This window comes from Rhipicephalus microplus, chromosome X, assembly GCF_043290135.1.
Source record: "Rhipicephalus microplus isolate Deutch F79 chromosome X, USDA_Rmic, whole genome shotgun sequence".
Taxonomy (NCBI): domain Eukaryota; kingdom Metazoa; phylum Arthropoda; class Arachnida; order Ixodida; family Ixodidae; genus Rhipicephalus; species Rhipicephalus microplus.
The window spans coordinates 367,292,283-367,318,702 of record NC_134710.1 but is presented as its reverse complement, the minus strand read 5'-3'; the positions used below and the strand labels follow the sequence as shown (position 1 = coordinate 367,318,702).

The 26,420-nt window shown below is 46.5% G+C and overlaps 1 protein-coding gene across 10 annotated transcripts in view; it reads left to right on the top strand.

Moving 5' to 3' along the window:
- LOC119161094 (rap guanine nucleotide exchange factor 2) overlaps window positions 1–26,420 on the top strand; it is a 720,936-nt gene that overhangs the window by 682,012 nt on the left and 12,504 nt on the right. For all 10 annotated transcript variants that reach the window (XM_075879936.1, XM_075879935.1, XM_075879938.1 and 7 more), the window contains 4 exons: window positions 1,568–1,639; window positions 3,351–4,077; window positions 5,934–6,038; window positions 10,841–10,948. In XM_075879936.1, the coding sequence (XP_075736051.1) occupies window positions 1,568–1,639; window positions 3,351–4,077; window positions 5,934–6,038; window positions 10,841–10,948 (1,012 nt within the window). The remainder of the gene's footprint in view (window positions 1–1,567; window positions 1,640–3,350; window positions 4,078–5,933; window positions 6,039–10,840; window positions 10,949–26,420) is intronic.

Sequence of the window (26,420 nt, the reverse complement as noted above, 5' to 3'; positions counted from 1 at the left end):
GTGCGAAGTGGTACGAAGCTCTACGTATCTCATCCAGGTGCTATGTGTGATGGACTGTCCATAAATGTGTAAAACTTGATATTTTATCACGAGAAAGCCCCGCCGCGGTGGTCTAGTGGCTGAGGTACTCGGCTTCTGACCCGCAGCTCGCGGGTTCAAATCCCGGCTGCGGCGGCTGCATTTCCAATGGAGGCGGAAATGTTGTAGGCCCGTGTGCTCAGATTTGGGTGCACGTTAAAGAACCCCAGGTGGTCAAAATTTCCCGAGCCCTCCACTACGGCGTCTCTCATAATCATATGGTGGTTTTGGGACGTTAAACCCCACAAATCAATCGATTTTATCACGAGAAAGAAGAGAAGGCAATATGTATGTTGTTTCGTGACTTTCAATAATTGTAATTGACATGTAATGAAATATCTAATTATTTTGCAGCCACTCACATTGTATTTTTTGAACAATGCCAGCAGTGCTATGCTTGTAATAGGAAAGCTTGTTTAGTAAAATGTTCTTGAAGCATCTGTTTCAGTGCCAGCAAATTTACTGGTTGTAAAGGATGATCTAAAATCTTCTACTGGTCCTAGTTAAGCACACTTAATGGATGTGCATAGTGGTGGTGGTGTTTCAGAGTGGGTACACTTTTTTAAAAGTTATATGACAAGGGAAGAAGTAAACAGGGCAGACACTGGCCACTGTTTTTTTTACTTTTCCTGTCAAACACCTGAATAAAAGTGATTTTTCACACTATGCAGTATCTGTAGTAAAGCCGCGAATTGGGCTAGTTAAAACATACTCATCACGATCAGCACACAAAAAAGCACAAAGAGCACGCAGCACTTGTGTCGTGCATTTTGTTGCGTTTTTTTGTGCACTGATCATGAGCAGTATCTGTGCATCAAGCTTTAAGCTCCAACTAAACAAGCTCAAAATGATGATGCTCTCTCTGTGCAATTCATCTATGAACCTCATTAAAAGTACAGTGAGAATGTGACTCGTGCAGTAAACACATGCTTGATGACGTTCATTTCCGAAAAACACTTACTCTCATAGCCTAAATCGGGGATTCTCAAACTTGGTCACCCCGGAAAATCTTGCCAGCTCCTGTAGAGTGCTGCGGAACCCCTAGCTTATCTTTCTAGGCTTAGGTGCTTTTATCATTGGGCAAAAAGTGAATGAAGGAAGGGAAAGTTGATTACACCTGTTGGTTCGTGTCATCCACATTTAAGAACACCACTGCACTGGCTTGTTATATTTATTCTTGAAATGATCACATTTCATGTGAAACTCTGATAACACGTAGATGTTCTTGCGATTTTTTTTACAAATGCAGGTAGTACCTCATTTTATGTTTTGCTTGCATGAGGCATGTTCTTCATATCAATGAGAATGCTCCTTTAAATTATTTTTTATATTAGAAAAAAAATGGTAGCTACCGTGTCCTGTTTTCTGCTGTAGTAACAGGAGTGCCCCATCCTGTGATATTAATTTAAAGTGTGCGAGTTTTAGTCATCACTAATTATTTAGCACCAGTGTACTAAGCTTTTATTTCTTTGCCTTTCTTCATTTGCAGGTCAATTTTGAAAAGCTCAGGATGATTGCTAAGGAAGTGAGACAGTTGATGAAGATGTGCTCAGTTCCTTACGTAAGCACCACTTTTTTTTTTTTTCACCCCTTTATATATTCAGTAGTAGTGAAGGTTTTTTATGTTTGCAAATGGTAATTTCATGTTCATTCTAAAAACCTGCCTCTGCCCTCGATGCCACCCCCTCGCTTTTTTCACATGGCTTCTATACTCTCAAGAGCATGGCATGTGCTTATCCACTACCAGAGGTGCTAGGCAAGATTGCTGCAATGATGAGTGCACCAGTTTGTGAAAGGGAGCGGCTAGTAGTATGACAAGAGTTGAGATGAAATGTGGAGCGTACACATGAGCGGCAAGAGAAATGCGGATTGCTTTAGCGCCACGGCCGTTTTTCTCTCTCGCCACCCTTTCGCTCTAGACCCGATGTGAATGCATATGTGGAAACTGCCCACGAGTGCGGAGATGAAATCGCTTCCCTCTCCTACATTCCTGCAGCCTCACTGTCAGTGCTTATGATTTCACTTTCCTATTGCTAATGCAATAAGACTGGACAAACTCCGGACTGCAGCTAACTATAGAAAAATAAAAATTATGCCATGCTGGCAAGCAAGCAGATCAATGCATTATTTTGATAGAGTGCTGCATAGGCTACTGTACACCGCTAATTTTACTGCAAATAGCCCAATGCAAGTCTGAATGAACTTATTTCCACTGCAGCATTGTTCAAGCTCTAAAACAAAGCTGTTTATTTAATTGAAAACTTGTGTAACTGCCAAACTTTTTTTTTTGTTATTGCAAAACCTTAGAACACTGCTCTTCAGAGTTTGTGTGCCTCCATGAATAAAGTAATTACTTCATATTTCGTATTACATACATGTGTTAGTTGGGTTTAGGCACTGAAGGTGCTAGATCTATCCTGTTCGATCTGGAACAGACTTGCCAACTATTGTCTGCATGCAACACAAGTAGATTTGCGTGAGGGATGAAGTCAGTCAGTTGCGTAAGGGCTGTGATTGCATTGGTATTTCAGTTCTGATTTATATTTTTGTCTGCAGTGGCACTCAAATAGAGTTAACCCCGCCGTGGTGGTCTAGTGGCTAAGGTATTCGGCTGCTGACCCGCAGGTCGTGGCATCGAATTCCGGCTGCATTTTCGATACAGGCAAAAATGTTGTAGACCCGTGTGCTCAGATCTGGGTGAACATTAAAGAACCCCAGGTAGTCTAAATTTCCGGAGCCCTCCACTACGGCGTCTCTAATAACCATATGGTGGTTTTGGGATGTCAAACCCCACATATCAATCAAATAGATTTAATAGACCTGAATGCTGTACTCGCCTTTCCAAATTGCTCTAAAGTGGTAATGCGTGTATCATCTACATCAACGCATGAAATAGTTTGGTACCCATGTTTTTTAGGAGCAACTGTTATATTCTTTCTTCCTACCAATATGAAACTGCTCTGCAGTAATTCTTTGTGCCCGGCATCTCACCCCTTTAGCTGCTAATGGCATCTTGTCTGCCAGTAAAAATTTTAGTTGCATTTGTGAAAGAAAGCTGCTATTCTTTAGTCAGTAGTTGTGAATTACTGAGTGCAACCACTTAGCTGTGGTGTTCATTTCAAGCTGTAATTTGTTGAAGTTTGGGGTATGAAAGCCAGGACAGTTTAAACCTAACTGTGGCATACTCATAATGGACATTATATTACATTGCTCTTTAACCATCTAAGCTGAATCTTGTAATTAAATGTCGCCTTCCGGCATTTCACTTGCAGGATTTATACAGTATGCTGGAAGCTGGTGGAAACCCACTTAACCCAGCATTGGCATCACTGAACAGCTTTGCAGCGGCTGCAGTTGCAGGCAGTGCAGGTGCAGCATTAGCACGTCGGCGGAAGCGCAGCACAGCTCAGCCCAGCCCCAAGAAAATGTTTGAAGAAGCCCAAATGGTACGCCGTGTCAAGGCCTATTTGAGCCACCTTAAGGTTGTTGCAGACGAGGGCCGGCTGCTTGCCATGTCCTTCGAATGTGAGCCACATCCGGTGCCCTCAGCAATTCCAGTTGTCTTGCCGAGTAATGCGCACCCACAACGCAAGCGGCACCCGTCGCCGCGGAAGAGGCATCCATCTCCAACTCTTTCGACGGCGAGCAGCAATAGCAGCACTTCAGAAGGCAAGAAGTCTATAAACTCGGCAGGTGGTGTCAAGTTTGGCACGGACTCTCCACAGGCCATGCGCAAGCTTCTGGCCCTGTCGGACCAGAGCAAGGTGCGCCCGCACCAGCCACCACGTCCACCCGCATCCCCATCGCCTGGGGTCAAACGTCGAGGATCGGCAACTGTGCGAGATGCACCTGCAGTAGCTGCAGGAGTCAGTGCCAGCTGCCACGGTCGATCACACTCTGACGCAGGCTATGCCAGTGTCCAACCTGTTGACCTCTCTGCTGAAAGTTCTAGCGTGACGAGTCTCAACAACTTGCCCCTTCGAAAGTCTCACGCCTCAGGTTAGTTTTGTGATGTGTTGCATGTAATTTGTACATCAAATCAGTCATGCTCATTGTGGTTTGGTCAATAGACTCGAGGATATGGGTATCGGTGATGCATACCACAGATTAGTTGGGGTGTGTTTGGATCAGTAAAAATAGTGTTTAGCTTTGAGGTGTAATGAGACATACAGTAGAACCCCGATTACACAACTTTAAGGGGATCATGCAAAACTGCCCTATAATCCGGGCATCGTACAATCGGGGAAACTGAGATTATAGGCAGTGACACTCGGCCTTGTCCGAAAGATGGGTACAGACCAATTGAATGAGCCCACGGCACGGCCTTATGCCTCTGCAAGGAAGGTAGATTCAATTATTCTTGCGAGTGGCAGCTAATGGCAGCATTACTTAGTTGGACATGCGAGCGAATCTTTATTCTGAACTGCAAAAAAAAAAAAAAAAAAAAAAATGAATCCGCCGCGCATCTTTTTACCGATAAACAGACAGGAAATTGCCTGCACGTAAAAACGAAACTGAAACCAGGTTGCCAACAGCCTCCCATCAGAAGTCGGACACAGCGTCATTGCTATCACTTAATGGCGACGGACCATGAGTTTGCGTAGAATGGGTAAAATGCCTTCGTGCACGGCTGAGCTGTGCGCATTGTAATTTGTTGGCTTGGGAAGTGCAGCTTGTGATGCCCCGCTGTTATTGTGAATGGTGACGTTAAGTGAAAGTAATTTTGCATGGTGAAAACAGCTGTGTCAAGCCCTTATGCGTGCGCAAGCTTGTGACTGTCAGTGTGACAAAGGCAGGAGATCAGCTGTATGTCGACCAGGAAAAGTTCCCACGAACTGAAAATCTGAAAATATCATCTTTTCGGCTGTCTGAAGCTGTGTGGATAGAGCTTGACTAGGTAGCGACCTCAGATACCTATGCAACGTAATCTAGGCGCATGTAGAAGCACATGAACTTCTAGGAAAATCAATTTTTCATTCTAAGCAGACATTATGATTCTCTACCTTTCTAACTTTCAACCTAGGGGAACGCAAGCTCATACTTTTCACTCGTGAATATTTGGACGACGTTTGATTAGAGTAAAGGTGGTTTTTTCTTTCAGTTTGGAATCTGAAAGTCGTTAAAAATCGGGGTCTGCGTAAAACTGCGTCGTGTAACGAAGGTTTTTAATACATTTCGTTTATGAGGATTTTGTCGGGCCCGCACCGATTTGGCATAAAATGCGGGTCATCGCAAAACTGGGAGATGTATAATCAAGGTTCCACTGTACTTTTGAAATTGTAAAGGCTCCGCTGCACACTTCTTGCATGTGAAAGGGCTACTTGTGACACGCATGGAGGCTAGGAAGTGTTTTTTAGATATTTCAGCTGTAATCTCTCCTGGCATAACAAAATTCTAATGTATATGCACCACTTGAAACTTACTCTTATTGACAACCAGGCTCTTGTGAAATCAAAGAACCACCTTTTTTATGAGAGACACCCTTTATTGATGTGTATGGGACATTAATTCAGTCGTATTGATGTGTATGGGACATTAATTCAGTCGTACTGTTCCAAGACGCAAATGTGCGTACTTGCTTTGCACTTTCACAAGCAACCATAACTCTAGTGATAATGTTGTGACATACATATGAACTGTCAGGGATCAGGCTTTGTTCTGGCACTAAACAAAAGTGTGGATGTTACGTTTATTCTTTCACCACTGCCATACCACATTCCTCATGTCTAAAAAAAAAGTGCATGCCTTTTAGGCTGTCGTAGCCTAAATTGGCTTATGTCACTTGCCAGCGTTTCCTGCTACGTTTTTGGTATTGTTTGGTTCTCATCTTCCGTATAAAATTTTATTTTTTTTAGCATGCTCTGTCACCTCGGCTGATAGCGGGGTTGGGAGCTATCACGACAGCGATTCTGGTCGTTGTTCTGCTGGCTATGCGAGCCCACAGCAGCGACGAATTTCAGGTAATGCCACATTTAGAGTGCTCTTACACATGCATTTTTGTGGCTAGCTTTCTTATACCCCAAAACTATTCATGGCAAGGGCAAACCCTTTTATGAAATTGGGCAGTAAATACATATATACTATACGTACATGGTTGGAGAAGTTGAGTACACTCAAAACTTGTTATAACGTAATGGATATAAGAAAATAAATGAAATCTCCATTGAAAACTATGCATCTTAAACCTCGTAACGAAGTAAAATTGACCAGTAAATGGATGTAATGAACTAAAGTAATCTATCAAATAGTCTATCTAAAAGAAACCGACCGTTGTGTGTTAAGTATATTGTTTTCTGCGGAGTTCGACGCTCGTTCGGCGCGGCTCTTTCAAAACTCCCACGCCGACCTTACAGCCACGCCATGCGCAGCAGAGAGAGACTTCTTTTTCGCACAGCCACAGCCGGGCTAGACTGCACCTGCACGCTCCCTTCTTACGGCCTTCGCAACTGGTGTAGTACATGCCTCTTGCCACTCCTTTGAGGGGGGCGCTGCGACCCTGCCATCTTCCGCCACTCCGTACAGCGCGTGAACACGAGCTCGGGCGCGCTTCTCCACTCACCGCGCATTGAAAAACAAGTTGCCTAATTTTTGAAGGCACAGAAATGGTTTGTTTTGACCTCTTATTTGCGCTAGGTGCATCGAGCTTAAGTTTATTGAAAAATGTGTAAATGTAAGAGCCCGAAGTACAGCTCTCCACTAAACGTGTAGACATTCTGAGGTCTGAAAATGAATATTTATTTCTCATAAGCACTAGCAATAGTTGAACACTTTCAAGTGAAAAACTTTGCCGGACTTCACAAATGTCTTGTTCACAGCCTAAAATGCTTCCTATTCGGCTTGTGTATGTAGGTGGAAGGCTTGGCGTTTGCATCAGTCATTTGGTTTGTGTGGTTGACGAGGAGAATTCTTGGGTATTTTTCGGCAATGAGATTTGCGGATCGTCGGGAGTGGCTGTCGTCAATGCTTTCAGGGCAGCTTAAAATGGGAGCGCTTTGCAAGTAGGGCTGGACTGCTGTTTGCAAAACATCTAGGACATTTCTGCGTGGTAGGTGTTCAGAGTCCTTATCAAAAAAGACCGCTATTTTGTCCAAAAGAGCTAGAAGTGCGGGCCTCGGGTAGTGTAGTTCGCCCCTCTTGTGCTCGCAGCAGCTTGTACAGCTGATGCTGCTTGTTGTCGGTTGTCAGCAGCGCAGCGTAAGAGTTGCATCCGAGGTCTGTAATAAGCTTGGCGATGTAACCGCTGAGGTATGCCAAGCCGGAGAAGGTGATGGATTGAGACGGACAAGCCTCGTACTCCAACAAAGACCTCGAGTCTTTATCAAGTATATTCGATATCATCGCAGCCTCTTTCTCAACTTTCACATTTGATAACTTGATTTTTTCAGTCTTGGGATGTGCAACTTAACGATATGGTTCAGAGCAGTGGTGACGGCTCTAGCATCCAGCATGTCATTCCTGCCGCGCATTGACCGCACCCTTCTGAAGATTGCTTCGATGGGGTCACTGTTCAAATGTCTTTGCGAGGACATAACTGACGCCTTGCTCCAGGAGGAATTCTGTTGTTTCCACTGTTGACCTTGTTGTGAAAAGCAAGGTTTCATACGTCTCATTGGTAAAGCCAGCACTCGCTGATCTAATGGAACTCTTCTGTAATTTTTCCACATATGAGATACTCATCCTTCAGTCACAGTAGGCAATAATCATTGCTCCTAAAAATGGGAGCTATGTGGCCGCTTCCATTGAATGAAGTGTCATGGATGTCAAACCATTTCTTCATGGACATCATGAAGGAAACGGTGCAACTTTCTCCCTTGAAATCTCTGGCAGCACCCATGAAATTTTGCTGAAAGTGCTCTACGACTGCAGACACTTGAGGGGCGAAAGCTTGAACTGCTCGCAGCATATTAATTTTTTTCAAATTGGAAGGTTAGACATGTTTCCTCGTCAAATTTCAGGCCAGCTTCACAGTCTTGTGTTTTTGATGCTCGTATAATTTTTGCATAAATGCACCACTAATCACTCCTGTGCCATCTGTAATTTCGCATTCGAGGAACTGCTTTCCAAGGATTTTGAGCACGTGGCACGAGTCAAAACTCGGAAAGATAATGCGGTTGGCGTCATGTGGATGACGTAGAACTGTGTGTAGGTTACCGTTACTCATGTGCTTAAGCATCGTCACGTTTGCTGAATAATTGTCCGTAACAATGCGAATGATGATAAAGCCTTACGATTCCACAGCAGCAATGACCTCCTTCTTCTATGCAAAGAGGTCTCTACGACTCAGTTGCTTCGTGAAGTAGTACGAGCATGGAATCTTGTACCAACGAGTGGTACCATGCAGCACAGAGAAGAGGACTCTGTTCGCAAGGGCTTCTTTCGCTGTATTCGTCATGCTACTCTCTGGCTTGTGCTTGAGGCCAAAAACTGCATCAGCCTTCCTATCATTAGCCTTCCTATCATACCTCTTTGCTGGCAATGTCAGAATCGCGTAGAAATGATTTGCAATAGAGATTGTACGAAGGAACGCAGAAAAGCTCGGGGTCTCCGGAATCAATGTTTACGGGTGGTGCTAACACCTTGACAATGCACGCCACTCCTCCAGGGCATGCCGTCGGAAGGGGTTATTCAGCAGCAAAGGCCACTTTTTTTTTACTTATATTTTTAACCGTTAGAAATACAAGTCGCGTACGTGTTTCAAAGAGCTGTCAAGAAGCAGGCTGCAGCTTTTAGCCCTGAAAACCACTACCGATGTATTTGTAAAAATAAATGGAAAATAGCTAGCAAAGGGAAGGTGTGCTCGTCATTTTTGTAAGCGACTTTTAATTGCGGCCTCGTTGTTCAACAAGAGCAAGTGCCAAAGGTGTTCAGTGCTCGCCGCTTGCAGAACAGATGTAGTGTTTATCTCTCCATCTCTCTCTGATCGTTGCCAATGCTTTATGCTTCATGCATTATGCCTCGTTAGCCAATTTTCTACATTTTTACTGAGGTTCAGCTTGTATTATCGACGAGCACATGCATACCTAAATTATGCGTCGAGCTGTCTGATAACATTAGTTGTTTTTTTTAAACAGAGATGATCCCTCTACTCTCGACTTCTTGAGTAATCCCCCTTCCCCTCATCGTCGAGAACCCTTATTCCACTGTTTCACATCCACGATCTCCCTTGTGCCATGTGCGCGGGGCAGAAGATGTAATAGCAGCGTTACTGCGCCCCTACCGCCGACGGGGGACGAAACGCACCCAGAAACTCTCCCATTGTATTCGCGACAGTTGAGAAGGCCGTAAGGAAACAAGCGCGCCCAGGTTCAGTCTAGCCCCACCGTGACACAGCCAGCGAAGAGGATTGAGAAAGCGCTCAGCGGGTCACGTGACCGAGAAGCGCCGCCGCGGGTCAAAGCGATTTCCCTCTCACATAAACACACAATGGGCAAGCTTCAGAAGACTTACATTTGTTCACAAATCAGAGGACATCCGTTATTATTTGAAGTAATCGATGATGCGCACATGCACACGTTTGCCTTTCAGCGAGTCAATCAATTTGGTGGTGGTAGTAGTGGTTAGAAGCGTAAGAAGCCACCTAATTTCTGCAGCCTGGTAGGGAACACGGTGCAGCGCCTCAATTTTGCACGCAATTTGCAAAGCATAGGAGCGCGCGGCTAAGTTCAGCGCCAACACTCTCTAAAGACGGCGGCAACGACTGTGTCTCCGCTGCTACCCTCTGCACCGAGAAAGGAGGACCCTCCGCGACAGCTTTTTTTTCCTCTCTCCACACGCGCGGCCTTGAAAGGAGAAGGGTCTCTACATGCAGAGATAGAAAAGGGAGAAGAGTGGCTCGGGCGCGGAATTTGAAAGAGAGTAAACAATTCGCCAGTCTTTTCTTTCCTTTTCTTTTTGTTTTCTTCTTCACTCGCAGCGTTGAGAAGTCCACCGCGGGATTGGGCATAGTGCTGAGAGCATTTTCGGAGCGTGGTATGTTCATATTAACCGTCGCAAGTGCTTGCGCGTTCGAATTGCAGGGCATTTTCGCCCATTGGAATACACATAACTTTGACGGAACCGCAGCGCGAGTTCGAATTAACTGGAAGTTTTAATTAAGCGTGTTCAAATTAATGAGATCCGACTGTTGCTTATTTTCTCTCGCACGCGTGTTCGCGTAGCAGTACATTGGGCCGCGAGGCGGTTTCCTTCTTTGCATGCTTATAGGTGTGCGCCCATCTGAGCATACATTGCCACAAACGGTTATAATCGATATAACAAAATAATTGTGGCTCCCCTTCAACTTCGTATTAGGAGGTTTGAGTGTATAAGAAATTTTTTCCATGTGTAGACTTTTTCTGAGGAAGAGCATCCAAAGGACAATGTGGATTCTGTTATTTTCTGAGGGAGAGCATCCAAAGGACAATGTGGATTCTGTTATATAGCACAGTGCATCATCTCTGCATTCCCAGCACCCACTGGTGGCACAATAAGTGCTGGCCAATAATCATCTTGAAATCACCGATAGAAATATGTGTCAGAATAGAATACTAATTGAGCATTTTCTATTCAAGCAATTTGGAAAGTGCAATGACGCCTGAGCAAATAGCTGCTGTTTCAATAGCCATATTGTTAATTTGTTTGATAACTTTGCTTGATGCTGGTAACATCATCACTAGAGTATACCTGCTTCTTCGCCATGTGATAGTTCTCTCTATAATTGCATTCTTTGACTACCGCTGACTGCTCGTCTTTTGCTATTTCTTTGTCTGCCGTTCTTCCACAGGCACCGGTCCTCCGTCGCCTCCCACTGTGATGCGAAACCGCAAGAGCATGCCTCCATTCACGCATGGTGTGCCTGTCTTGCCACCACTTGTTCCGGGCACACATCAAGGTAAGTCGTGCTGCTCTGGTGCATATTTGCCGTCTGTTCCCAAATACATTGGTTCAAACTGTTTGTGTGGAAATGGTTTAGTGCAAACTCATTGAGTAGAGGTTTAATGTACTGGGGGTGAGGACAGTTCTTTTGGGGGCAGGCTGTGGTTTTGACTACATCTAGTAACTGGTGTTTGTGATGTATGAATATTAGAGATACACTGTGTGTAGTACTACAATCTCTCATGCCATACATATAATGCACGGCCTGGAAAGTGCATGTCGGACAGCACTAGGTAGGTTCACGGCACTTAAGGGGGGACGCGGCACTTCGGGACCGAAAATCAGCCAAAAAATCGAGTTTTCGCGGACCTTCTTTTCGCGTTCCCGACATCATTGCGCACCTATTTACAAAATTTCATAGCCGAATACCATCAACTTTTATCGTTATTCAACTTTAAAAAACCGAAAACGGGCGTCCTGCCCTTTAAATTGAGGGCGAATAGCGCAGGTTTCGGCTCTACGATACGCGGGAACTACGCGCTCGATCGGCGCCATTTTGGTCTTGTTTGAAAGAACGCGTTTTCAGCTGTTTTTTTTTATTCAGTAAGCAACATTGAGCGTTTCCCCGGCTCGAAAAACGGGGCCTCAAAGACGAAGAGCCGCGCTCACTGCCATTGGCTAAACGGCGCACGTGACTGAAATGGCGCTTTCCGGTTGGCTGGAAGCTCGCGGCTTGCGCCTGCATACGCGACCCGACGCCATTTTGAAAGGGTTACCGCTGTGACGCCTCGAAATCGGCAGAGCACTCTGAAGCTTCTGATCGTATCGCCATGCCTGGAAACGCAAAAAAGTATCGGACCGTGCACGCATTTGGTTGCAGGAAACGCAAAGGTCGTGGGAGAAAGTCTACGAAGTCATCAGAGCCCTTGGTTGACTTCGACGAACGATGTGTCGACGCTCCGCGGCCGTTCAGCGATGGTGCGACCGAGCGCGTTGCCTCCGACGACGATGATGGTGAAGCGAACTCCGGACGACTACGAATCGACGCCAAGGTGGTGACAAACGCCGAAGTTGAAGAAAATCATGCCCGGGAGAAAGCGACGCTCGACCGGCTTTCATCGGCGCCAGCAACTGCACGGAAAATTGACTTTTTCACCGCGAGTTGTAGCAAGGCAACCGCACAGGACTCGGACCACGCTGCTCCTTATCTGCTTATGCATCTAGATATCCTAAGCGCGATAATGGGTGCCTTGTGTTGCAAAGCCTGCCACGGACCGGCTACGATCGTCAGAGGGGATCGGGACTACGGACTTGCCGTGAAAGTGCTAGTGCTGTGTGAAAGGTGCGGCGAGATCGCGAATGAATGGACTTGCCCTGCGCGAACGGCACGAAAACGTGCAATCCGTTTGAAGTAAATCTTCTCGCTTCGAGGGCGATGGTGGCTACCGGCAACGGCCAAACGAAAATGAACGATATTTTCGCAACAATGGGCATCTCACACCGCGGTATGCACCACAAGACGTTTCAGCGGCATTTGAAGAACACGCTGGCACCCGCTGCAACGCGAGCGGCTGAGTCCGCTATGAGCGAATGTGCGGAAAAGGTTAGAACAATTTATGATGACTTGTGCTTCGGCCACCGGGGCAATATTGCCGTTAGCTACGACGGCACGTGGAAGACGCGAGGCCATTCTTCCCACATCGGCGTGGGCACAGTTATCGAATTATTTAGTGGCTACGTGTTGGACTACGTCGTTCTTTCCAACTTTTGCCTAGGCTGCGAGGTGGGCCCAAAGCCTAGTAGTGAGAGCTATCAAGAATGGAAGGCTAACCACAAATGCCAAAAAAATACGAACAGCAAAGCGGGGCAAATGGAAATGGAGGTGGCTCTAATTCTATTTCAGAGGTCGCTTGAACGCCATGGCCTGCGCTACACAACTATGCTGTCTGATGGAGACTCTAGGACATTTTGCGCCATACAAGACGCCAAGGTGTATGGTTACATTGACGTGCAGAAGGAACACTGTATTAATCATGTACAGAAACGGATGGGCACCGCATTGAGAAACCTGGTGCAGAAACAAAAGTGCGATGGGAAAAGAGGCCTTGGTGGGAAAGGCAGGCTCACAGGTGAGCTGATCACCAGGCTGAGCACATATTATGGCCGGACTCTGAAATCGCATGAAGGTGACGTGGGCGAGATGCAAAAGGCTGTGATGGCCACATACCGCCACGTCGCCTCCACTGATGAATGCTCGGACCACAGTCTGTGCCCAGCTGGTGAAACTTCATGGTGTCGGCACAATGCCGCAAAAGCAAAGGGTGAGCCCGACCCCAGGCATGCCTACAATCTACCGAAAGACGTGGCAGAGGCATTACTACCGGTTTATACCCGGCTTTCGGAAAGAGCCCTGCTTCAGAGGTGCGAACGCGGCAAAACGCAGAACTCCAACGAGAGCCTACATTCGGTAATCTGGAGTTTGGCCCCCAAGGAGCACCATGCGTCCCTGTTCGCTGTTGAAGCAGCTGTTGCAGAAGCAGTGCTGCGCTTCAACACGGGCAATTTGAATTCTGCAACGGCAATCTTAGGTGAAATGGACATGAATGCGACAAGTACTGGTGCCAGGAGAGCGAGAGAAAAAGACCACCGTCGCAGCATTGTCTCCAACAAGAAAAGAACAGCCTCATTGGAACTCCGGAAGCTAGTGAAGAGGAGGCATGAGCACAGAATGCATTCAGACTATGCTTCTGGTGCGTTTTGAGGTTGTCTTGTTGCATCTTCTGCAATGAAAATGTGTGCCCACGTTTTTTCTCGATTTCTCAAAACGACAATTTTCATGTGCTTCCCATTATGCCGGAGCAATATCTCTTGTTCTATCTGGGTTATCATTACGATTTTTTTGTTTCGAAGATAAATGCAGGGGATGTGTCGTAAAGTAAGTTTTATTGTAATAATTTTTGGAGAAAATTCTCTAAATGGATCTTTTGTTTCAAGTGTAGATGGGGAAATTTTTCATGTCATATTCAACATCCCACAACTTTGCTTCGAAATAGCCCAGAACAATGATTTATGCTTTATTGCACACTGTGAACATACCGAATTGGTTCTATATGTTGCACATCAATATCCAAGTTACAGTTAATTAGCTAATTAGGCCTTAATTGAAAAAGTCGCAGTTTATTATATCTTTAAAACTAATTGTCACAGCAAAAAAAGAATTAGATTTTTGAAATCAGCAGTAAAATCTACATAGGCTCTCCAAATTTGACTGAGGTACTCGCAAAAATAAGAGTTTTTGGAAGGTGTAGCATCCCCCCTTAAAAGATTGCTTGAAACTGCACATGAGGTTTACTCGGACAAGGATTATACAAATTTCCATAGTTAAATTTTAAATAGAAAACGGAGGTCTGTTGAGAAATCTAGAAAGTACGAACTTTGTGCAAGCACGCTGAAAGCTATTTTGGGGGCATAGTAGTAGTCATAAACTTAATTATTGAAATTGTTACGCAAGAGTCATCGCCCTAGGCGGGCAACATCCACAATCCTGAAAGCGGTAGGCTCTTTTTTTGTTAGCCGTTTCTGCTTTTTGGCTTCTTGACAACTCTTGTCTGCAGTATTTGGTGCTTTCAGCGATTTTAGCTTTAAATGCTTTCACTTCTTTTCCACCTTTGTTTGACTCTGCTAATATCGTTCTTGCTTGTGGCTTTGGGTCTAACTCATGCTATCCTTTTCAGAGATTTTCTTTCGATTTGCTATGACATGGTGATGGTGCTTTTTAGTAAGTCCAATGTCTCATGAAACTAATTTTTTTTTTTGTGCAGCAAAATTTCATAACCTGTTTTTGTGTGTGTGTTTGTTTATGCGACTTGTTCATCTTATGGGAATTGGTTGAAGTATGATGCAATTGTCTGAAATTAACCAGTATATTTGTTGAGCTTTGTTAACTGCTTAAAGTGCATTGGATGACTCCCGGGAACTGCTTTAGTTTGTTGGTGTGGTGACTATGGACAATGCATGCTTTATGTGTATGGCCGGGTTGCCTTGGTTCATATGCACTGTACATAGTATATTTGTTTTTATGTACTAGTTGAATATGGAAAGTGGTGGCCTCGTCATTGTCAGTGCTATGTCATGTTGTGAGCATAGCTGGGCTGATGTATGAAGGCTTATGTAGCATACAACTGCGGTTACATTTTTTAAGAAGAAAAAAAGATTTCGAATTGAACTTGGGCGTTTCTTTTTGAACAAGTGTATGAATGCAATAATGGAAAGAATTTAACTGTGAAGGGGTCAAATGAAATTCGCATGGATGAGTTCAGAATTACAGTGCTAAAAGTGCAAAACAGCAGCACTTGCACAACACAGGGTTCTGCAAAATAAATAAATAAATAATAATAATAATAATAATAATAGTAATAATAATAATAATAATAATAATAATAATGAAGAATAAAGAAATTACCACCCTAGAATAATTATGTATATGCATATCTGGAGCATAAGTGATTGCATAGCGCATGTTACAATAAATTTGGGCACATGAGATCTCGTGTGCAGTTGTCACTTGGTTGTAGTAACTATAGTCTATCTTGTGATTGTCAATTGAATTTTACAGCAATATTTGCATTTAATACTAATTTACTGTGAAATATGCAATGAATGCTAGAGTGTATGTTAAGCTTTGACTTCTACAGAAAAAAATGTGCTAGTTGACTATGGTTACTGCGCTGTCCTGCCTGATCAACCAACCGTACTGCTGCTGCTCTTTTCTAAAACTGAATGCTGTCACTTGTGAATACAAATTCAGCCTTGATCGCACACAGCATGTTGGCACCGCACAGCAATGCTCAAGTATCTGGTGCTTGACGTTATTCAATGTGCGGAAACTGTAGCAGCAAGATGAGTAGTGGCCACTAGCAATGCATGTTATATAATAACCCTGAGAGGAATTATTCGTAGGCATATTTCTAAATGTAGGCGCTTTGTTGCTTGAAGACGTCAAGTGCTGTCGAAATCAGTTCAGTCAAACTTAGTTAATACATAGTTGGCTGGGAACGATGTTTTGGGACGCACTAAGCGATGTACGAATTAACAGTCAGTGCCAGTTTAGCGGCTACTTACCGGTCAAAAATGAATGCCACAATTTTTACACACGCGGGTTTTCATACTTGCCAATGACCATCAATGGCAGCTTCTCACTACCGGTCATATTTACGCCAAAGGCGACCGATATGCGATTTTTGGCATGCTTCCTGCCGGTGCACTTCTCGTTCTTGAATGCCAATGTCCTGTTTGGAAGCAGGCAACAGAAAAGTGCCGACTCACCAAAATTAAACATGCCCCCCGCAGGGGCGCCTGCGCGAGTAGGCGTTTGGTGTGTAGCGACACCACGGACCCGAGCTAACGGTGGAGTTTTGACTCCCTCCCACGCCTAGCCATGCGTGGCTTTGCCATGTCTGGGGAAAAGGGGATCCTGGGGGTTGAGCCAATGCTGGGTGATTGGACCATTAAGGCCCCCCAGTGGTGACAACACACCCCTTTGGCCCCGGCTTCACGTAGATCGCACCCCTGGGCTGACCCACCCAGGGGAAACCGGCAGTCGCCTTTTCCTGTCTTTCCCTCTCTTCATCTTCGTCTTTCCCTCTTACTTTCAATCTTTCCTGTTCTCTCCTCTCTTCAATTTACTTCTTTTTTTTTTCTGGCGGCAAAGGTTAACCTTGTGTGGCTATCCAAACTAGGGTAAACCATATTGGGTTATAGTAACTGCGTACTGCTGGCGTTGCGCAGACATGCCCACATGCTCTGCCACGTCCCCTTGTTGGACTCTGTGGTGGGTGGTAGGCGCCGTTACCGAAAAATCCACATTTTCCCATGGGATCCTCGACCCCCTCTCTAACTGATCGTGCCTCGAAAAGGGTACGCACTACTTTGGCCCCAAAACATAGAAACTTTCCCAAAATACCATGTACACCACTTCGAACAATCATCTAGAAAAGTTAGAGCAACCTCACCCTTCCTTGTGGCCAAGTGCTTGAGAGAGACCATTGGAACCGGTTACAAGGCCACGAAGATGGCAAGTGGAGATCTGCTTCTCGAATTAAAAGACAAGGAACAGTACAATAAACTCTCGCACCTTGTAGCCTTTGGTAACATCCCCGTCTCTGTGAGCGCACACCGAGTGAAGTCAGTGATGACACTGTGATGTGATCAAGGAGCTCTTCACTCAGTGATGACACTGAATGAAGAGCTCCTTGATGGATGGAAGGACTAAGGTGTAATAAATGTCCAGCGCATCAAAATCGGACGTAACGACAACGAAATAGCAACAAAACACTTGATATTCACCTTCAATTCAACCACTTTACCTGAGACTCTCGAAACTTGCTATATAAAACTCCATGTCCGACCCTTTATTCCAAACCCGAGGCGTTGTTTCAAATGCCAGCGATTTGGTCATGCATCCCAGAGCTGCCGAGGACAGCTGATGTGTGCTAAGTGCGGCACAACCGGCCACAGTGCTGATGAATGTAGTCATGACGAGGTCCTCTGTGCTAACTGCGAAGGTAGTCACCCTGCATACTCCAGAGCATGCCCAGCCTGGAAAAAAGAAAAAGAAATAATAACTATAAAAGTTAAGGAAAATATCACATTCAGGGAAGCAAGACAACGGATCTCGTTATCATTGGCACTAAAAACACTTTTTGCCGAAGTGGTGCAACGAGGGGCGGCACCACAAAGGCCCTTGGCAGTTGCCTGGACCACGTCTAGCGTGCCGAGGCCAATGCCACAAGCCCCTACGGCGGGAGCAGCCAGCACTGCCCTGCCACATTCAGCCTGTCCGCACCAGTGACCTCTACAAGCTCTGGCAGCAGCCAGGGCAATCACGAGGACAAGGGGGCTTCATCAACCCCCAGCTCGGTAGGGACAAAGACTTCGTCGATCGAGGCGAAGTCTAAGCGACGCACAGATCGCTCTGTAGAGCGGGTGTCCAGTGCCTCGCAAGAGGCTATGGACACCAGTTCAAGCCAAACAGTGCAGGAAGCTCCGAAGGAGCGGCGAGCTTCTCTCGGCCGCCCCAAAAAGGACAAAACGCCGATTACAGGTCCTGACAAAGGCCCTGTAAAATGAGCTAATCGCCGTCTTCTCTGCACACAGCACTACTTCTCTTTTTTTTTTCACTATGGACAAAATCATACAGTGGAACGTAAGGGGAATACATAGAAATTTAGATGACGCCCAAGAACTTCCGAGTAAGTTTAACGCAAAGTGCTATGTGTGCAAGAAACGCACTTAACTCCTAAGCACAAGGACTTCCTATGGCAATATTTTATTTTCCGAAAAGACCGGGAGGATGCTGTCGTACCATCTGGCGGTGTGGCCATTATAGCTGATCGAAGTATAGCACTTGAAGCTCCAAACTGCCCTTGAGGCAGTAGCCATTCGAGCTGTACTTTTTAATAAACTCATCACCATATGTTCTGTGTACAAACCACCGCATCAACAGCTACACAGACGTGATCTAGAAGCATTAACAGATGAACTCCCAGAGCCGTTTCTGGTTCTAGGTGATTTTAATGCACACAATGTCCTGTGGGGCGATGCTCACTGTGATGCGCGAGGACGTCTCATTGAGCAGCTCCTTTTCTCTTCTAGTTTATGTCTTAAGTATAAAGGAGCCTACGTATTTTAGCCTTGCAAACAACACGTACTCCTCCATAGATCTTAGCATTTCATCACCATCCCTTTTACCTGTTTTTAAGTGGAACGTTCTTAAAAACCCTTATGGGAGTGACCACTTCCCAATCATCCTGAGTGCGCCGAGCAAAGATCAACTACCCCCCCAGGTTCCTCTATGGAAGATTGACTCAGCTGATTGGGAAGGGTATAGAACTCTTACACACATGACATGGACTGAGCTGTCTGCCCTGACCATAGATGACGCTGTCACATATTTTACAGCTTTTATACTTGATGCCGCATCTAAATGTATTGCCAAAACGAGCGGCATGTCTTCTAAATGGCGAGTCCCATGGTGGAACGACGCATACAGGAAAGCACGGACCAGTCAGAACAAAGCATGGGCGTTGCTTCGGGATTCCCCTACAGCAGAAAACCTGGAAAATTTCTAGCGGGTCAAATCGCAGGCAAGGAGAACGCATCGACAAGCTAGACGAGAGAGCTGGACAAAGTTTATATCAAGTATAAACTCATACACAGATGAGGGAAAAGTGTGGAATAAGGTAAAGAAAATTAAGGGCCAACAAACGTATTCCCTTCCACTAGTAAATAGCCCCGGGGAAAGCTTGAAGGATCAAGCCAACTTTCTTGGCACACATTTCGAACACATATTGAGCTCCTCACACTACTCCGAATCCTTCCAGAATTACAAGGCACGAATAGAAAAAACAAAAGTTAGAAAGAAAATCCGCAAGAAATGAGGCATATAATGCACCATTCTGCTTAGCAGAACTGCGAACTGCTAAGCAGAATGGTATCTCAGCTGCTGTAATACATCTACCCCAGGTTCTGACAACGTAATGTACGTGATGCTGAAGGAACTACCCTCTGAAACTGAAGAAACCCTCATCTCTCTTTATAATCGCATATGGTTTTCAGGTGTGATCTCCTCCTCCTGGAAGGAGGCTGTTATAATTCGAATTTTGAAGCAGGGAAAGGATCCCTCTACTGTATCAAGTTACAGACCTATAGCGTTAACAAGCTGCCTCTGCAAACTATTTGAAAAAATGATTAATTGCCGCTTACTCCACTACTTGGAAACGAATTGCTCGACCCATACCAGTGCGGGTTTAGAGAGGGCCGATCTACCACTGACCATCTTATACGTGTCGAGGCACACATACGTGAGGCTTTTGTTCATAATCAGTTTTCTTATCTGTGTTCCTCGACATGGAGAAGGCCTACGATACTACGTGGAGGTTTGGAATGTTGAGAGACCTCTCACACAGAGGTATACACAGTAATATGTTCAGTGTCATTGAAAGCTATCTTTCTGATCGTACATTCCGCGTTAGAGTGAGCAATGTTCTGGCCCGAACATTTGTACAGGAAACCGGAGTGCCACAGGGTGGGGTGCTCAGCTGTACGCTCTTTATTATAAAAATGAATTCTCTCCGTCTGTACATCCCACGTAATATCTTTTATTCAACATACGTCGACGATGTGCAGATGGGTTTTCAATCGTGTTCTCTTGGGATCTGTGAGCGACAGGTTCAGCTCGCCCTTAACAAGGTATCCAAATGGGCTGATGAAAACGGGTTCAAACTGAACCCACAGAAAAGCACCCGTGTCCTTTCTTCACGAAAAAGAGGCTTGCACCCTGATCCTGAACTGGTCGTTAAGAGTGAGCGTCTACCCGTAAACACAGAACATAAGTTCCTAGGTATAATTTTAGATGCGAAGTTAACCTTTGTACCGCACATAAAACATCTTAAAAATAAATGCTTGAAAACAATGAATATCCTAAAGACGTTGTCACGAACAACATGGGGCAGCGACAGAAAGTGCCTCATCAATCTGTATAGAAGCCTTATACGCTCACGCCTTGAGTATGGGGCAATAGTCTATCACTCTGCCACGCCAAGCGCTCTGAAAATGTTGGACCCTGTTCATCATCAAGGCATCTGCCTGTCCACAGGCGCCTTTAGAACAAGCCCAGTTGAAAGCCTTCATGTAGAATCGGACGAGTGGTCACTCCATCTGTAGAGAACATATTCTTCCTTCATATATTTCCTTAAAGTAAATGCGAACAGTGAGCAACCCGCATATTCCACCATCAACGACCTGTCCAGCTCTCAACTTTTTTGCTGGCCACTGTGGGGTCTCGGCGAGGCGAACGCGCGCACCGCCACGCCACGCTCTCGGAGTGAACGGACACAGTGGACACGATCGGTACCAAGCACACCACATACATACATTTATTAACTAATTTAGACGACGATATCGTCCGCCGAATGATACAACAATTTCAATTAACACTAAACCATACAAACAACATAACGCAGGGACGCACTAAACACACAATAACATGATAAAACACACTAACACACCCAACACACTAGCACATACCCAAGGCGGCGTCGCCAACGCCTGACCTTACACGCGGGACCCCGGCGCGAAGCCCGCGGTGCCGAGCACCGGGGACCCGCGCTACAGACAACCGTTCGCGGCAGCCGCCACGCGCAGAAGAGGCTCGCTCAACGCTCGCCCACCACCAAAGCCCGCCTTCCGCCAGGGGCCACCACCGGCGCTACCACTCTACCAACAGTGGTACTCAAAGCGAACACAACGCCATCTATCGCCCGGTGGTGGTCACCACCAAAATAACGCCCTGGGGCGAGACACGTGCGCCACGCGGCGCAGACAACCTTACAGGAGGGGGTGTCAGCACCCCCACATTCCCCCAACCTTAAATCAAACCATACCCCGAAATCAAAAAATAGCTACACAAGCTTTAACAAAAAAATAATATCGCACGACCACAATGTCCTTGCACCACGACACCGCCGCTGGTCGACACTGCTGCACTCTCCGGCTAGACTTCACCTCAGTACCGGCCCCGCAACAGCAACGTTGCCGTCGGCGCGACGATCCGTCGCTAGCGCCGACACGTCTTCCAGTTGCGACCAGCACTCACGAGGGCGCCGGACTGCAGGCAGTTGCGCAGGTCCCAGGCATCTTCATCGCCCGAACTCACGACCGCATTCCTGGCCAGCGACGCTGACGATGCGCAGGACAGCCGGCCGTGGATGACATCCCTCCCGCTGAATACATCAACAAAAAACAAAACTCGAAAGAAACAAAGGAGCGCGGCCCAGGGGAGGGAGCTTCAGGCTTTTCGGCCACGTGGTACGGTGGTTAGTACTGCTAGCTAATGCATCGGTGGCGGCCGAGACGCCCATCAAAATAAAAACAAAAATCACTTTTCCTAACTCGTGCTCACAAGAAAAAAAAAAGTGAGGGAAGCAGAGCGCAACACCTCAACGCTACGATCCACCTAGTTGTGCCACGTGCGACAGGCGGCTGCGCAGAGCCTTAGGCCTAATGAGTCGCTCGGCAACAACCGGCATCCACCCAGCACCCAGCCTAGGCGCAGGAGAGGCAGCCGCGAGGAGACGTCCACTCTGTGAGGTGGCCCTATCGCTCGCCGCACACAGCAGCTTACCGAGCGATCGGCGTCCACCGCCCCGGGCGGTGTCACGACGCCCCGGCGTCGAGCCGCAATACAAGTCAGCAACGACGCCCGGCTCCCTGAGCCCAAAGAGATAGAAGAAGCTATTTACAGAAAATCGGACCACCCACGAGGCTTCCGTACTCACTCGCTTCGGGCCTGGCCTACAAACCACGTGCTCTAGGCCTTGCTCACCCCAGGATGCGGACCGCATGGCTCTCGTCCTAATTCAACAACGTTTTTGAAAACTAACAACAAAAAATAAGAACACTTGCGAGCAAAAAAAAAAAGAAAGTCAACCTGCCGACAAATCGAAACACGTTACAAAACCAATCCCCTCGCTTCTCAACAAAGCACACCACCGACGCTAGCAAAGAAGTCCCCCCTAGGCCTACTCTACTCCGGCTCTAACAAAATCCCTGTACCGAACCGCAAGAACTGTCGTCCGACACTCCAAGAGCCCCACGTTGGGCGCCAGTGTGGGGTCTCGGCGAGGCGAACGCGCGCACCGCCACGCCACGCTCTCGGAGTGAACGGACACAGTGGACACGATCGGTACCAAGCACACCACATACATACATTTATTAACTAATTTAGACGACGATATCGTCCGCCGAATGATACAACAAATCAATTAACACTAAACCATACAAACAACATAACGCAGGGGCGCACTAAACACACAATAACATGATAAAACACACTAACACACCCAACACACTAGCACATACCCAAGGCGGCGTCGCCAACGCCTGACCTTACACGCGGGACCCCGGCGCGAAGCCCGCGGTGCCGAGCACCGGGGACCCGCGCTACAGACAACCGTTCGCGGCAGCCGCCACGCGCAGAAGAGGCTCGCTCAACGCTCGCCCACCACCAAAGCCCGCCTTCCGCCAGGGGCCACCACCGGCGCTACCACTCTACCAACAGTGGTACTCAAAGCGAACACAACGCCATCTATCGCCCGGTGGTGGTCACCACCAAAATAACGCCCTGGGGCGAGACACGTGCGCCACGCGGCGCAGACAACCTTACAGGGGGGGTGTCAGCACCCCCACACCACCTACGTCGAAAACGCGCCGTACAGAGGTCAGTCTCTGTCGGCTTAGAATAGGACACGCACACAGCAGGCACACACACATTTTGTCCGGTAGTGACCCACCCAGCTGTCGCAGATGTGGCCGTCCACTTACTGTACTCCACATACTCCTTGAATGGCTCCTTCTTTTTTCTCTCGTTGGCTGTCTTCTTCTCCGTCTATTTTCCTTCTATTCTTTTTATCCCTCCTTCCCCCCACCCCTATAAGGCACTGCGCCGTGTCGCCTGAAGGCAGACAGAAATTAGGTGCCTTTTTCCTCTTCATTCTAACCACTACCACCACCACTCCTTGAATGCTCGGAGCTAGAGGCTTACAGGAAAAAACATTTTCCACGAGCGTACAAGGAACACATACCCCTTCACCCAGCTATGTTTATTGGTCGTGAACCTCTTTTTAAATATAATGCATTGAATGCATACTTAAAGGAACTAAATACTTTCCATGTTATCTACTCAAGGGATTGGTAGCACGGCCTCTGAAAGGAGGCTGCTGCTGCAGATGCTACATCCAAAGAGAGCACCTGTCTCCCGGCCCTTGGGACCAAGGGCGCTGGCGAGGTATCGGTGCTAATATCACTCCTATTCTATGGTGCCATGATAACTTAAGACTCGTTCTCACCAGGCATGCTTAACTTCACTTTCATGATTTTAATAATTATGTCTTACGCACCTTTAGAGCGCAGAATCTTAGGCCCTTTTACAGCCATTTAACATAACCATTGCTCTCATTCGATATCATTTCCTGGCGCTCTTTGGCCATCAATGGCCCTTGCGCCATTAAACAACATATATCATCATCAAAATTAAAAATGCCGGCAGCATCGTAGGCTGTCAAGGCTTCCTGCAAAATGGTGTCCTGCCATTCAAGAGCGCCTTCTTTGTCTGCTGCAGCAGCCTCACCACATACAGCCTTCCCCACGATCCGATAGCGGGCTTTAAACCATGACAACCAGCCATTGCTGCAGGCAAAATCGGGGCAGTTCAGCTGATCTGCGAAAGTTCGCGCTTTTTTCAACCAAAGAGGCAGGGCCTTTTCTACTTCGGTATAAGCAGTCTTTGATGCGGCACCTCTTCAAATTGCTGCCTGTGCTGCCCGTCAACTTTTCGCGAGCGTTCCAAATTTCGCACGCAGTCGTCAGTGGCAAGTTCTTTTCGCGGGCTGCCACCAATTTCTTGGCCACGTTTTCAACGGTGCGAATGATCTCAAGTTTTTCTTTTACACTCAAGATGTGGTACTTCGCCATAATAAGAAGCTTTAGTGTGTGAATTCAAGTGCACCTCTCGCGCACAACACAAGAACTAAAGAAAAAACTACACGCTGCGCAAGAAGAATTTAGATAGCCCGACACTACCACACCGCCGTCACGATCAACACTGCAAAAATGTGAGGACTAAAGACCCAACGAAGAAACATGCTAAGCCTGATAGAGGAGGCGCTGGCCTGACGCGGCGCTGTTGAGCCGTTTAGAATACATACTTGGCTTGGATTGAAAAGCTACAGCAAATTCGCATCCCCTGCCAGGAGCAGCGACCGAGAGTTCCCGGTGTACCTAAAACTGATCTCTATGGCCATGCTTTTGTACAAAGCGATCCGCTACAGTCATATGCGCAGAAAATACGTCATTGTGGCCGTGTTTTGATGTCACTATTGCAGGCTGTTGTAGTGCGATCGTCGCAACTAGTGTATCGAACGTCTGCATGCATGAAATTTTGCCGATTTTCGGCCTGTGCATAGATAACGAGAATGAAAATAGTACGTACTAATCGTATGTAACACCGCAAGCAACTACAGCTTAAGCGGTCAGCGAATACATGGGGTTCAATGGAGATTTGGGGGGGGGGCGGGGGGGGGGGAATTCCTCGCGACTGCATATAAACCGCAGTTACACATTAAGTGGGTATGTATTAACATATTAAAGAGGTTTGACTGTGGGCACATGATAGCCATTGGCCAGGTTTTCAGATTCGCAATTCTGTGATAGCTACAAGCCCAACATTATGCACTGCTGTATAAGAAAGTCCTCCGACAGTTCACAAAAGATGCCCCGCCACCGTGGTCTAGTGGCTAAGGTTCTCGGCTGCTGACCCGCATGTCGCAGGATCGAATCCCGGCTGCAGCGGCTGCATTTTCGATGGAGGCAAAAGTGCTGTAGGCCTGTGTGCTCACACTTGTGTGCACGTTAAAGAACCTCTGGTGATCAAAATTTCTGAAGCTTGCTACTACGGCGTCTCTCATAATCATATGGTGGTTTTGGGACGTTAAACCCACAAATCAATCAAGTTCACGAAATATCTCATTACTGATTAGGCGGTGCATTTTACACAACTGTGCTTCAAGGTATGGTATCTGATGTTTTTCTATGTAACCTGACGTCTTAGATGTGAAGTGCTGCATGCATCATTTTATGATGGTACAGTTAATAAACACTGTAGGAACCCCTTACAGGTTTCTGTGAATGGACCTCTTCTGTGGCTTTAGGCCCGAGTCGAGGAGTTGACAATATTTTCCTTTTTACAATAAATCTCGTTAGAGCAAACATCAGTATATTAATTTTTTTCAGATTAATGAATTTTTAGAAAATCCTTCTCCAAATGCCTATTGGTTTATTGTAAAAACATTTCGCTACTACAAATTTTAAAATGCCGAATATTTCAGAATAACGTATCGAATTTTGTCCCCCTTGTATCTCCGCAACTCTTCAAAATAACCAATAGCAGTTTTAAAAAGTTAATGTAAAAAAATGCCCAGCTCTATAAAAGCCACTATCATCATCATCATCATCATCAAAATATCCACGTATTTGTCTGCCCGCCCTATTCAAATGTGTTATAGTCCTATCGCCATCACCATCGCCTGTACTTGATTGATATGTGGGGTTTAATGTCCCAAAACCTCCATGTGATTACGAGAGACGCCGTAGTGAAGGGCTCCGGAAATTTCGACCACCTGGGGTTCTTTAACGTGCACCCACATCTGATCACACGGGCCTACATTTCCGCCTCCATCGGAAATGCAGCCGCCGCAGCCGGGATTCGATCCCGCAACCTGCAAGTCAGCAGCCGAGTACCTTCGCCTTTGGACCACTGCGGCGGGGCCATCGCCTGTACTTGTTTTTCGTGTCAGGCTTCGCCCCGTTGCCTTTGTTTTCATCGGACAGCTTGGCCTTTAAGTGCACGGCTGTTTTCAAGCATTTTGGTTGGT